This window comes from Mercenaria mercenaria, chromosome 6, assembly GCF_021730395.1.
Source record: "Mercenaria mercenaria strain notata chromosome 6, MADL_Memer_1, whole genome shotgun sequence".
Taxonomy (NCBI): domain Eukaryota; kingdom Metazoa; phylum Mollusca; class Bivalvia; order Venerida; family Veneridae; genus Mercenaria; species Mercenaria mercenaria.
Window position 1 is genome coordinate 34,508,799 of NC_069366.1, and position 13,815 is coordinate 34,522,613.

At 36.0% G+C, this 13,815-nt stretch overlaps 3 protein-coding genes across 3 annotated transcripts in view; 2 read left to right on the forward strand and 1 right to left on the reverse strand.

Annotated features, from left to right (window-relative positions):
* Window positions 1-6,553, forward strand: part of LOC123549193 (metallophosphoesterase 1-like) — a 57,187-nt gene extending 50,634 nt beyond the window's left edge. Inside the window, exon 10 of the mRNA XM_053545602.1 lies at window positions 6,364-6,553. Within this exon, the coding sequence (XP_053401577.1) occupies window positions 6,364-6,405 (42 nt within the window). The 3' untranslated portion in view covers window positions 6,406-6,553. The remainder of the gene's footprint in view (window positions 1-6,363) is intronic.
* Window positions 1-13,815, reverse strand: part of LOC123549191 (GPI ethanolamine phosphate transferase 1-like) — a 60,391-nt gene that overhangs the window by 7,849 nt on the left and 38,727 nt on the right. The window contains exons 27-29 of the mRNA XM_053545603.1: window positions 7,205-7,260; window positions 5,447-5,522; window positions 58-174 (exon numbers count right to left, since the gene is read on the reverse strand). Coding sequence (XP_053401578.1) covers window positions 58-174; window positions 5,447-5,522; window positions 7,205-7,260 — 249 coding nt within the window. The remainder of the gene's footprint in view (window positions 1-57; window positions 175-5,446; window positions 5,523-7,204; window positions 7,261-13,815) is intronic.
* Window positions 9,606-12,329, forward strand: LOC123549192 (uncharacterized). Its single transcript, XM_045337074.2, has 2 exons — window positions 9,606-9,755; window positions 10,561-12,329. The coding sequence occupies exon 2, from the start codon at window positions 10,588-10,590 to the stop codon at window positions 11,959-11,961; it is 1,374 nt and encodes a 457-aa protein (XP_045193009.2). The 5' UTR covers window positions 9,606-9,755; window positions 10,561-10,587; the 3' UTR covers window positions 11,962-12,329.

Sequence of the window (13,815 nt, forward strand, 5' to 3'; positions counted from 1 at the left end):
CAATATAACCAAGAGGAGGTCCTGGATGGGTACACAAGTTATTGTAGATATACTTACAACAGCCATACAATCTGACATGAGCAAAATGATCATGAGGAGGCCCTGGATAGGTACACGAGTTATTGTATGGATGGCTTGTAGTGTGCATGTTACCAACACAAATGGTACTACAACCTAGAAATATAAAAAGACACTTGAGCTTACGTTTAATATATCTGCATCAATATAATATATAATTAACTTTTTCTTGCAAGTACTCTGAAAATGTTGATTTTCTGGACATGATATTTTGTGTTTTTGCCAAAATGGCTGTTTTATGTGAATTGAAAGTTTTTCAGATTTAAATTTTTGCAGATGGGATTTTTTAGTCCCTCAACTTACCTTTACTGCTTTTACACTTGGTTTCCTAGATATCACAGCTTGTCAACAAGCAAATTCAATGAATTGGTATCCCCCACTGAAAGGGTTTGTGGTGAGGAATGGCAAAAAAGACACTCCCTGTCTCATTGAGGCAAACATTTATGCCAAATAAAAAAAGAGATTGCAAAAAGTTACAATATAAGTTATTTAAAGTAACAACAAAGGGACGTAAATCTTTAAAAAAAAATAAATTTTTTTTTAGTCCACACAAAAATCCTCACCAGCAGAGATAGGTCAAACTTCACCTGAAAATTGGATGTAACATGCATGTTGTACTACAGAAAAGTGGTCTTGATTTTTCCCTACGACCAGTAATAAAAAAAGTTACCAATATAAGCTATTTATAGTAACAACAAAGGGAAGTAATTCTAATATCTTGTGCATGACACTCCGTCTTATGATGATGAACAACTGTGCCAAGTTACATCAAAATCCCTCTATGCATCAAAAAGAAATGCTCCAGACAAAGTCATTCTTATATCTGACTTTTGATCTCAAAGTCTGACATTGACCTTAGACCTAGGGTGCTGGTTCTTGAGCATAACACTCCGCCTCATGGTGGTGAACATTTATGCAAAGCGACATCAAAATCCCTCCATGCATGAAGAAGAAATGCTCCGGATATAGTTGTCATTCTTGTATCCTTTGACCTCTTAGTGTGACATTGACCTTAGACCTAGGGACCTGGCTCTTGTGCATGACACTCCGTCTCATGATGGTGAACAATTATGCCAAGTTACATCAAAATCCCTCCATGCATGAAGAACAAATGCTCCGGACAAAGTCATTTTTGAATTTGACCTTTGACCTGTAATTGTGACCTTGACCTTTGAGATAGGAACCTGGGGTTTGCACATGACACTCCGTCTCACTGAGGTTAACATTCATGCCAAATATAAACAAGATTGCTCCATGCATGTCAAAGTTATGGTCTGGACAAACAAATCCGGACGGATGCACAAACACACGCATGCACATACACCGAACAGCCATCTGGACAACTATGTCTTCGCATCTGCAAGCGGGCTCGACAAAAATGAAAAAGTTGTATGTATGTACTATTTAATTAAGATGTTTCATTTGCCAATAAAATTAAGATCGTATTTACGTTTAATATTATTTCTCTCCCCTTTCAAACCCTCTAAAAGAGCATTGGATGTAATGACAATATAGATGTCCTACACAGATACAAAATGTAGTCCTAGATAGACGATATCATTATGTCGAACTTCGGATATGTCAATGCCATTTTTGCAGTCCCTTGAATATCGAGGTAATGGTATTTGACTGTATCTGATATATCCAGAAGAAGACTTTTCCTTATTTTCTCTCTAGATATGGAACAATATCATTCATGTGACACGTCATTTTAAAGACCTTTACACTCAGCTGGCAGTAGGAAGTTTTCAAATTTTTGAAAATACCTTGATTAGTTTTGAATATGTTGTCCAGACAACAATTTTGACAACAATTTATCTATTGTAAATATCATAATATGAGCCACGCCATGAGAAAACCAACATAGTGCATTCCTGACCAGCATGGATCCAGACCAGCCTGCGCATCTGCGCAGTCTGGTCAGGATCCATTTTGTTCGTTTTCAAGGCCTATTTCAACAAGAGCCATGTTAGACATGGCCAATCCCCCCGCCGGGTATATTATAATTGAAGGCTAAAGTTCCTGGCAAGTTAGTGTCTGAAAGTATTAATTTTCGGGAAAGCTTTGAAGAACCGTTTAGATGTGGTCCGCATCAGGGGTTTTAAAGATGTGGAAGAAAGAATAAGTCAGTAGTGAGGTGGTTTACTGCTAAATTTTATTAAGATTCATGAACAGTATAGCTATGATGTTTTTCTATATGGCTACTATAAAAAGAAGGAATGGAAAGCTAACAGGGAACAAGAGTGCCAGAATGTCACAATATATGCCCATCACAGCAAATTTCTTTACTCTAGCAGCTGTATTTGCAAATGGAATTTTAATTTTTTGGTTGTTTAGTAATCATTGTAAGTCTTTTGTTTTTCTAAGTCCACAAGAAACCTCCTTACCAGGTAGAGATATCTTAAAATACACCTAAAATTGGAAAGTAACATCTATGTTGTACCACAGAAAAGCAGTCTTGTTTTTTCCCTATGGTCAATTATAAAAATGTTACAATATAAGTTATTTATAGTAACAACTAAGGGAAGTTAATCTTAAAAAAAAAAAAAAAAAAAAAAAAAAAAATTGTAAGTCCACACAAAAATCTTTACCAGGTTAGAGATTGGTCAAAATACACCTCAAAATTGGATGGAGCGTGCATGTTGTACTACAGAATAGTGGTCTCGACTTTTCCCTACGACTAGTAATGAAAAAGTTACAATAAAAGATATTTAAAGTAACAACAAAGGGAAGTAATTCTAAAGAAGGGAACTGCGCATGACACTTCGTCTCATGATGGTGTATAATTGTCTCATGATGGTGTATAATTGTGCCAAGTTACATCAAAATCCCTCCATGCATGAAGAAGAAATGCTTCGGACAAAGTCATTCTTGTATCTGACCTTTGGCCTCTAAGTGTAACCTTGACCTTATACCTAGGGACCTGGATCTTGCGCATGACACTCTGTCTCGTGGTGGTGAACATTTGTGCCAAGTTTTATCAAAATCCCTCTATGCATGAAGAAGAAATGCTCCGGACAATGTTTTCATTTTTGTATCCTTTGACCTCTAAGTGTGACCTTGGCCTTAGACCTAGGGACCTGGTTCTTGCGCTTGACACTCCGCCTCGTGGTGGTGAACATTTGTGCCAAGATATATCAAAATCCCTCCATGCATGAAAAGATATGCTCCGGACAAATTTTTTTAAGAAAATATGATAAAGGGGAATAACTAAAAAAAAAAAGGCAAGGCAGAGTTATTGTTCTTGAACACTGCACTTCCTCCCAATGTGTTCTATCAGTGTATGAAGTTTGAAGAAAATCCCTCCAGTACTTTTGGAGTTATGCTCCGGACAAAATTTTTTAAGAAAATAAGATAAAGGGGAATAACTAAAAAAATTGGCAAGGTAGAGTTATTGTTCTTGCACACTGCACTTCCTCCCAATGTGTTCTATCAGTGTATGAAGTTTGAAGAAAATCCCTCCAGTACTTTTGGAGTTATGCTCGGGACAAAGATCGTTGCGGATGGACGGACGCACGGATAGAGAGCATTTCTAATATCCCCTTCGTCTTTTGCGGGGGGATAAATTAGAGAAACTGTTAGCAAACAGCATGGATCCTGACCAGACTGCACGGATGCCATGCTGGCCGCAACTGCACTATCTTGGTTTTCTCAAAGCAACATGCCAATGTAAACAGTTCTTAAAATTTAAAAAAAAAACAAACTAGAAATGTGTCCATGGGACACAGATACCCCCACTATATGACAAAGGACACAAATTTTTTCCTAGGTCAGGGGCCATAACTCCTACAATACCCCAGGTGCACAACCGCAAATGCTGACCAACATTCCTTTAAACTTTGGTGACTCTAGGTCAAATACTTTTGGAACTATGCGCGACACAACATTAAAATGACCAATTTTTAACTAAGTCAGGGGCCATAACTCCTACATGACTGAATGAATCGGGACGTGAAACCCCAGGTGCACAACTGCACATGCTGACCAACATTCCTGTAAACTTTGGTGACTCTAGGTCAAATACTTTTGGAGCTACGCGCGACACAACATTAAAATGATCAATTTTTAACTAAGTAAGGAGCCATAACTCCTACATGACTGACTGAATCCGGACGTGAAACCCCAGGTGCACAACTGCACATGCTGACCAACATTCCTGTAAACTTTGGTGACTCTAGGTCAAATACTTTTGGAGCTACACGCGACACAACATTAAAATGATCAATTTTTAACTAAGTAAGGAGCCATAACTCCTACACGACTGAGTGAATCCGGACACGAAACCCCAGGTGCACAACTGCACATGCTGACCAAAATTCCTGTAAACTTTGGTGACTCTAGGTCAAACACTTTTGGAGCTACGCGCGACACAACATTAAAATGATCAATTTTTAACTAAGTAAGGGGCCATAACTCCTACATGACTGAGTGAATCCGGAAGCGAAACCCCAGGTGCACAACTGCACATGCTGACCAACATTCCTGTAAACTTTGGTGACTCTAGGTCAAATACTTTTGTAGCTACATGCAACACAACATTAAAATGACCAATTTTTTACTGTCAGTGGCCATAACTACTACACAACTGAATGAATCCGGACGCAAAACCCCAGGTGCACAATTACACATGCTGACCAACATTCCTGTGAAGTTTTGTGACTCTGTGTGAAATACTTTTGGAGCTACACGCGACACAACATTCTCGGAAGGATGGACGGATGGAAAGATGGAAGGACGGACGGATGGACAAGGGCAAATCTATATGCCCCCCCCAAAAAGTGGGGGCATAAAAAAGTTTATAAATTTTCGCAGGTCCGATTATTTTACAGGCCGTATTACATTTTTGGCCATAAAATTGTCATTTTCACAGATATTTTAATACTACCACCCTAAAAGACCTTTAAGTAACCCATGGCCTGCTGTTGGCAAGTGATTCTGCCTCTGCGACCAGTGCAGACCAAGATCAGCCTGCACATCCTGGCAGGCTAATCATAGTCTGCACTGTTCGCTATTTAATCAGTAAATTTTCAGTGAACACCCCTTTGAATAATAAATGGTACTGCCCAAACTGAATGATGGACCAAGCCATTTAATAAAAGCAGGGCAAAATAATATATTCTTGTATAATAATGCAGCAATTCACAAAAATCCAGTTAAAGATTTGTTGGATCAATCAGTAAACTCAACTGTTTAACCCTTAACCTGCTAAATTTCTAAAATGGACTGGTCTATTATTCAATTTGGGCAATACCATTTATTATTCGAAGGGGTGTTCACTGAAAATTTTCTGACTGAATAGCAAACAGTGCAGACCATGATCAGCCTGCACGCTGTCATCAATTTATAACAGAAAATGAAAATAACTTACTTTGAATAGTAGTAGAGCTCCCATCACAAATGGTGAAAAAACAGACACAAAACATAATACTGAGGCTGGGTCAAAACTGAAATAAATTTTATTATATTTAGCAATACTCATAAATTATTATATTGAAATACTCATCTTACAGACCAGTTTTCAATTTCCTTAATTTGGAATTATTCAAGGGCCATAACTCCAGAGCAACAAAGGGTATCTGGGGGGTTATCAAACACTGCCAATATAACATGATCATAAACATCCTAAGTTTTGATAAACATTGGATAAGAACTGCATAAGTCATTAAGCAGACACTGTCAACTGTTGCAAGTTTAAGTAGTTCAAGGGCCATAAATCAAGAGTAACTAGGAATATCCAGCTGGTTACTGAATCTGATAGAGATATTATGCCTATAAACAAAGTGGTCAAGTTTAGAGAACATAGAATAAGAACAACTAAAAATATGATAAACATTGCGACCAAGTTATGTGAACACTAGATATGAACTACTAAAGTTAGAGAGCAGACACTGTCATTATTTTGCAATTTTTAATCAATCAAGGATCATAAGTCCAGATAAGGTTTGATATTGCTCCTAACCAAGTTTGATGAATATCCATTACACAGTATAACTAAATGTGCTTTAAAGCTTTGGAACTATTTAAACAATCTTGTAAGAGGTCTGGAGGTCCTAGCCTGCAGCCAAATAAAACTGAGTAAGGCCCTTCCAAGGATAGTAAAGTTCTGTAGGGCTAAAGATGGTTTCTTTTTTGTATTTTCAGCTCTGGTGTCCCCTAAAATAAGTCAAGCTGAACTATTTGCCCAAATTTAAGAGAGGTCCTTAAAAGGATGCTACAGGCCAAGTTTGGTGAGGAGTCATGACGAATTTGTTTAAAATTAATGTTCTTTTTTCTTTTCTTTTCTAGTTCTTGAAAGGGACCAAGCAAAAGTCCATGCCAGGATGCTAAAGACCAAATCTGGTATAATTCTGACCAGAAGTTGCAGAGAAATATTTAAGTAATTAAAGATGTGTTTAAGTAAAAATGTTTTGGAAGGATGACAAACCGGGGACAATGGACCATCTATCTATACTAACAGCTCACCCTGAACAAAGATCAGACCTTAGCTTGAAAGGTTCAAATAGGGATCTGGAATGAATTGGGTCTATTGCAGGTACATGTATATCAGCGATTATAAACCACAATAAAGCCTTGTTTTTATTCTAAAATGCTGAATTTCATTCATTGCAATGTAATGAACCTAATGTTATGTCACAAAATTTGAATTCTTATTGGTCTTTCACTGGGCTGCCTGTCACATCCATGGTTTGTTGTAGAATATATAATGCTCAATATAAACTTTGTTTAGGTAACAAACAAATCAAGCCAAGCCATGTAACAATTCATTTATGTCCAAATACATGTAATTCATTACATGCTCTCAAAATAGTAGTCTATGTGCCATGTTTGGTCAACTTCTGCCCACTGTCCAATTGTATCTTCTGTTGAACAACTGTTCGCTAACTGTTTCTCTAATTGCTATAGGCATTGAAAGTGAACAGCATGGATCCTGACCAGACTGTGCGGATGCGCAGGCTGGTCTGGATCCATGCTGGTCGCAAAGCCACTACGTTGGTTTTCTCATGGCGCGGCTCATATGAGCTTATAAACTAAACAGATTCACTACTGTTGAAAAAAGTGTCTCCTCTGCCACATTACACATAATTTTATGCATTATTAAATCACTTTTATAAATGAGAAAACCTACCTGTTGATGCTTGCAATATTCCCTGTTCCAAAGAAACCTGTCAGTATGATAAACACCTATACAACATGTTAAGGAAATATCCTTTAACCCTTAGCCTGCTAAATTTCTATAATGGACTGGCCCATCATTCAATCTGGGCAATACCATTTATTATTCGAAGGGGTGTTCACTGAAAATTTATTGAATAGCGAACAGTGCAGACCATGATTAGCCTGCACGGATGTGCAGGCTAATCTTGGTCTGCACTGGTCGCAAAGGCAGAATAACTCGCCGCCAGCAGGCTAAAGGTTAATTATAATCAAAACAACCTAAGATTCATTTTTATTCCATTCATGTATATAAACATGTGTATGGCATTGTTATCAAGCTTCTGAATTCAAGACTTTGTGTTCCAAACAATTTTTAATTGCTACTACTAAACTACTTGAAAAAAATCTGTCCTATCATTACATTACAGATCTACTCGGGGTAAATTAACTTTTTATAATGACCTTGACACTGGAGCAAGGGATCATGGCCTAATACCCATCATTTCTGCAAAAAAAATAAAGTAAAATACTATCCATACAGACAATTAAGAAACATATAATAATTTATATTGTACGCTGAAGCACTAGTGTGATAAAGTGGAACAATTAAGTCCTCTGGCCTTTTCAGCTTCAAATTACAAGTTTATTCTGTAGAAGTGTGAAACAGAAACTCTTAATTCTGAAGTTAAGTAAATGAGACTTACAATTTTACAAGGGTGTCTACAAGGGCGTCTACTTTGACAGATACAACTTCAAGGAAGTATTTAATTTCCATGGTGACACTCATTATTCTGATATCCATTGTTCAGGAAGCTTCTCAAATGTCTACTTCACTTATTCTCAGTATACAATTGTTAGAAAATACAGTCATCCTAGCACATACACACCACATTCAGGAGAGGCAAAAAGTGGTCTCTAAGTAACATATATATTTGTAATGAATTTGCTGCCCAACCAAGATTGAATTAATATCCCCTTACCAACACAAATCCTAATAATTATACTTTTTTGTTCGTAATAGGGGTACTGGTTAAGAAGATATACCCAAATTACGAAGTTTGCCATCAAACTTGAACCTGAAAGAGATGATTACGTCAGTGCCCAATTACACTACAGCATAAGTGCCTAGATGTTTTTAAAGGAAGTTATGCAACTATCGAAAATTTACAATTACCAGTACTGGAAAGTTTTCAATAATCTGCAAGTGGATGTTCAAAGAGGAGATGTTTAACCTTTAGCCTGCTGGCTACAATAGGAACAAGATTTCTAAAGAATGTGACCAAAGTCTGTCATTACCATGCATGTTGTCTTTGTTTTCAAGCTTCTATATTCTTATAGTAACACTATACCATACAAACTTGCAAAATTTCTTTAACAACAATAGATCTTGGATTCAATGATGAATCCATTAGATCCAATCATATGTTCCGGAGTTACGCCCCTGATTGATCTCTGAAAGAGCTAATATTTGTTAATTTTTACCTTGTGAACACGATAGAAGTGACATTTTACATCTGATTTTAACAACACTTACACACAACTTAAGTCACAATAAGGGGCCATAACTTTGGAACCCATGATGGGATCTGGCCAGTTTTCGAAAGGAACCGAGATATTAAGTCAATACAAGTTGTGTGCAAGTTTGATTAAAATTAATTGCAAAATGTTGAATGTCTCTATCGGGTTCACAAGAAATTGTGAACAGACGGACGACTGGTGATCACAAAAGCTCACCTTGTCATAGACTAGCTCCATGACTATGATATAGCTTTTTACATTTTTATGACTGAATGTATTGAACTGAGCCAGTCTATATCCTATGTCCAATATCATAATTTTCAACATCATTCTTCTGTGAAAATCTCTAAAACAGACTGGCTTTTGTCTCTATGAAATTGAATTTGACAAAAGGGGGAAAATGTAGAAATATATTATTATCAGTCTAGTGGCTAGTCTGACCTTGTCACTATGTGACAGGTGAGCTAAAAACTGGATCTGATTTTATATGTTAATGGAATGTTAGAACTTTTATGATATTTTAGTTTAATAGGGTTAAAGCAACTTTCCCACACAAAATTTTGTACAATCAAAGTAAAATATTTTCAAAATTCTGATTTTGTCTAATATTTGCAATGGGCATTTAATTTACTTTATCAAAGACATTTCAAAAATTCAAAAAGATCATACTACCATGCTCGAAACCTTTAAGAATGGTGTCTACGGTAGCTGATATCTGAATTTTGCAAACGACAACGTCAAGTCAGGAAAAACCCTATTACAGATTATGTGGATCATACATAAACAAAAACCCAAGCATTATTCAATGTTGTCCTAAGACAATCAAATTTTATTTCCTATATATATATATAAATAAGCAGTTATTGCAGTAGACAGGAGATATTAAGGAAACCGGGAGCAATGATATAAAATTCTTCCAAGATGAAATACATGTGTATAATCTGTGATAAATCTAATAGAATCTAGCAATCCAGGGGCTGTAAAAGTGGACTATTCAGCCAAAGGTATTCTGCAATTTTATATATCTTTGTATTAAAATAAGACAGAAACTGAGCTGTTATTCAATGATTTTTCTTTTGTATCAACTAACCAGGGCTTTAAATAGTCCTTATAAAGCAGAGGCCTGTATAAGGCCACTTCCCAATCCAAAAATATACTTCAAATTTTTTTTCCCCAACTGTGGCAGAGATATTTCCCAAAATGCAAAGTAAGATTTCCCAAAACCATGCCAACAGATGGTTAAGATTTTGTTTACATTTTAGTATTTCCAGAGAAAACCTTTGTCTGGTATTAATTTTTTGTTGCACTATAGTCTAACAGTGCACAGAACAACGTGTGACATATTAAAAGTCTAATCCGTTATGTTCCATGGCCTGGATTTTAGTCCGTGTTTCAGAGGAGATAAATTTAATTTGTCTTTCGGTGTTTTAACTTCCGGTTGATTATTTTTCACAAAATGGTCAATTGTCGCGCATAAATTTCCCAATTTCCTGATGAAAAGCCCTGCTAAAAAAATAACCTGTATGATTATATTGACACACTTGTATGCAAAGCTTATCTCAAAAGAAACAGATCTGTCATACTAAAACTGGGGAAGATTTGGAACAAGGAGCTAGTAAAGTTATTATAGTGAGGAATAACAAAAATCAAGATAGTTATATTCCATGGGATATATTTTCCTTTAATATATGTCATTTTTCTTTCATTTTTTTTCTTTTTAAATTGTAGAAATTCCAAATTTCTATATCAATACTTCATTGCCCTAAATTTGTGGGAGGGTTAAAATGAACAATGACTTTTTTTTTTCAGGGTATTACATACAACAAGAAAGGGATAATGTCTAGCAAGGAAGATGAAAATTTTTCTCTTTGGATAAACTCTACACTTGATACTTTTGGATTCAGACCAGAAATTATTTCATTTCGATCATACTGGTATGACAAACTGGCTGAAAATATGAATTTAAAGTTGGAAGAATTATCTCCATTTAGGTTTTCTCTGGTGGGAAGTGCAGGTGAAGGAGTTAGACTTGGGAAAAGCGATACAGATATACTAAGTGTATTCAAAAATACAGTTTGTTCCGACAATCCAAGAATAAACGTTCATTTAAATATACTAAAGACTGATTACTCAGGCACTGCTCCTGGATACACAAAAATAGTTCTAATAAACAAAAGTAGTTCTGATATACGACACCCGTTTCATTTCGACACAATGTACAAATCTACAGAAGGACACCCCTACATTCCTTGTGCATTAGAATATTTTGCTGGCAAATCAGAAATTAATGGCCCTGCTTTTTCCTCAGCATTTCCCTATGAATCATACCTTTTCTCTGGGACAGACTTGGTCTTTTCATTCTACTTTACAGGAAAAGAACATTTAAGTGAATGGGCAAAAAGGTCACGATTTTATGCTTGGCCACAGCACACAGTGCTAAATGAAATTTCTAAGATGGAAGGATACATAGTGCCTGTAGGGGACAAACAAAGTGACTTAAAATGTTTGGAGTGGCGGATATGTTATACGACTGCAGAAAAGAAATTGGTTCAACATCTAAATGACGCACAAAAAAAGCTGTACATATTACTAAAGATGGTGTGTAAGACAATACTGCAACCTATCTGTAAAGCAATCACATCATATATCGTAAAAAATGTTGTTTTTTGGGTAGCAGAAAGAATGCCTGAACTACAATGTTCAGTAAATTGTCTGATGAATTTGTTGCAGAAAGCTTTGTATTTCATAAAATACTGCCTGGAGAACAACCATCTCCCAAATTACATGATACCGGGAAGAAACCTTCTAAGGGGAGGAGTCAGTGGCAGGGAGAAACGACAAGCAATAGATCTTCTTTCACAGCTTATGAAAGAGGGTGGAGCCATTGTTGTAAGAATACCAAAGTTGTACCAATGTATGTTTCATATGGTACATAGTCCAGAAAGAGGTTCACGATATGGAATTTGGCGAGATGAGGTTGAAAAACAAACAATGAAATTTCTTGTTCTATGTCAAAAAGAGTATAGTCGGAGATGGGTGCCCATGCCTATCCTATCTTTTTTACAAGTGCTCAAGAATATGAACTATATGAAAGCATTAAAATACTTTATGTTGGTGGTTCCAGAGTTTCCCAACATGATAGTGCAAGGGAAATTTGTAGAGCTTCAATACCTATTTCTGGCTAGAGTTGAAGCAACTATGCTGCTGTAAACAATGACAAGCTCTAAAATTTGTATGTACAAACAATGTGTCTCAGTGTACAGTAGTTAAAAACAATATTATACTTTGTATCATGCACAATGTATGAACATTATATATCCCATTGATAAACAAATATTTACAGTCCAAATTGTTTCATTCTATGAAAACAGTATACAGCTTTTGCATTCCAAGTGCCATGAAATCTACTGGTACTAAAATCAAGTTATTCTGAAGGTGACAAAATCAGTTGACTAGGACTGTTTTATATACATCAACTTATCAAATGATAAGCATTTTTACCGGATATTGCTCATGGAATGCATGCATTGTAACACAACATTTGAATATATGCATTTCAAACACATTTCAGAAGTATACATCACTGAATCAATAAAACAAAGTGAATGAAATTTGTTTGTTTGTTTTGTGTTTTACACCATTTTTTTTTTCAGTTATGTAACAGCGGGCAGTTAACCAAACCAGGCTCCCGTGTTCACAAAACATTTTCAGTCTCAGCTGAGTTTGATAATGAAACTTTATTTGTCATTTATATCTAAATAGCATGTTTAAAACTAAATTTTAAGTTAATAACTATTTTCAGATGACTATTCAGTATTAATGGTCAAGTTCAGTTGGAATTAAGTCTTGAAGTTTTTGTAAAATCAATATGAAAATTTCAAGCTCAAACCCAGCTGAGACCGAAAAATGTTTTGTGAACACGGGGCCTGGTCCCTGGATTTTGTACCAGTACCAACCTGTTCTCTGCAAGTAACTGCCAACTTCCCCACATGAATCAGAGGTGGAAGGTGAATGATTTCAGACATAACGACTTTTATAAAACTGTCACAGAGAAAATATGCCCCACCCGGGAATAACCTTACGGCCCTGTGATCCATATACCTGTGCTTTCCCTATTGAGCTAAATGGGCAAAAAACTTAATCTAAGATACAAATATGAGACAAGCAACCCCATATGCAGTAATTATTGGATTGTTCCACCTTGAAATTTTACAAACAAGACATAAATAAAAGCTATAGAAAAATCAAATTTTGTAACATCTTTTCATTTTATTCCATTATCTGTTTAACATCTGTTCTCTCAAGTACTTCATGCCTCAATGGTATTGCAACTGTTGGCATAATATTTGAAAGCCTGATGCTTTGGATATACTGATCCTGAAATTTGAGACAGGAACTAATAAGGATGCTACCAATCAAGCGTAGCGAATATCTGTTAAGTGGTTCAAGTGAAAAAGTTTTTTGTTTAATATTTTTATTTTTAGCCTTAGTGGCCCCTTAAAGGTGCCAAGTGGCCCCATAACAAGAATTCTAACAGAGGACTTTGCACTTGATAAGAAAAAGTTGTTTAATGGCACTTCCATTTTCAGTTTCAGGGGCCCAAAAAATTGGGAGAGAAACTTATAATGATCCTACAGACCAAGTTTGATGAGGATCCATCAAATGGTTTAGGAGACTGTTTAAAAGTTTTTCTATTTTTAGCTTTAGCAGCCCCTAACAGGGGCCAAGTGCCCCCATTTAATAATATTTAAGTAAAACTGCTGACGACTGACAAGAGATAATCCTTCTAGCATACTATTAACTCATCCTGAACCTTGACCTTTAGTTCAGGTGAGCAAATTAATAAAAAATTTGAAACTCTGTATCTCAAATTCCAAAGGATAGAGCGTTTTACTCTGAGATAACAAAGACTCAACTTTGATATAATTGTTTGTGTTTTCAAGACAGGACTTGAAAACGTCTTTGAGGTAGCCGGAATTTTGGGATAAGCAAGTTCAAGATACTGAGTTTCAACTCGGATTCACGTTTCTGCAGACTAAATAATACCCCCGTACAAATAAAAAC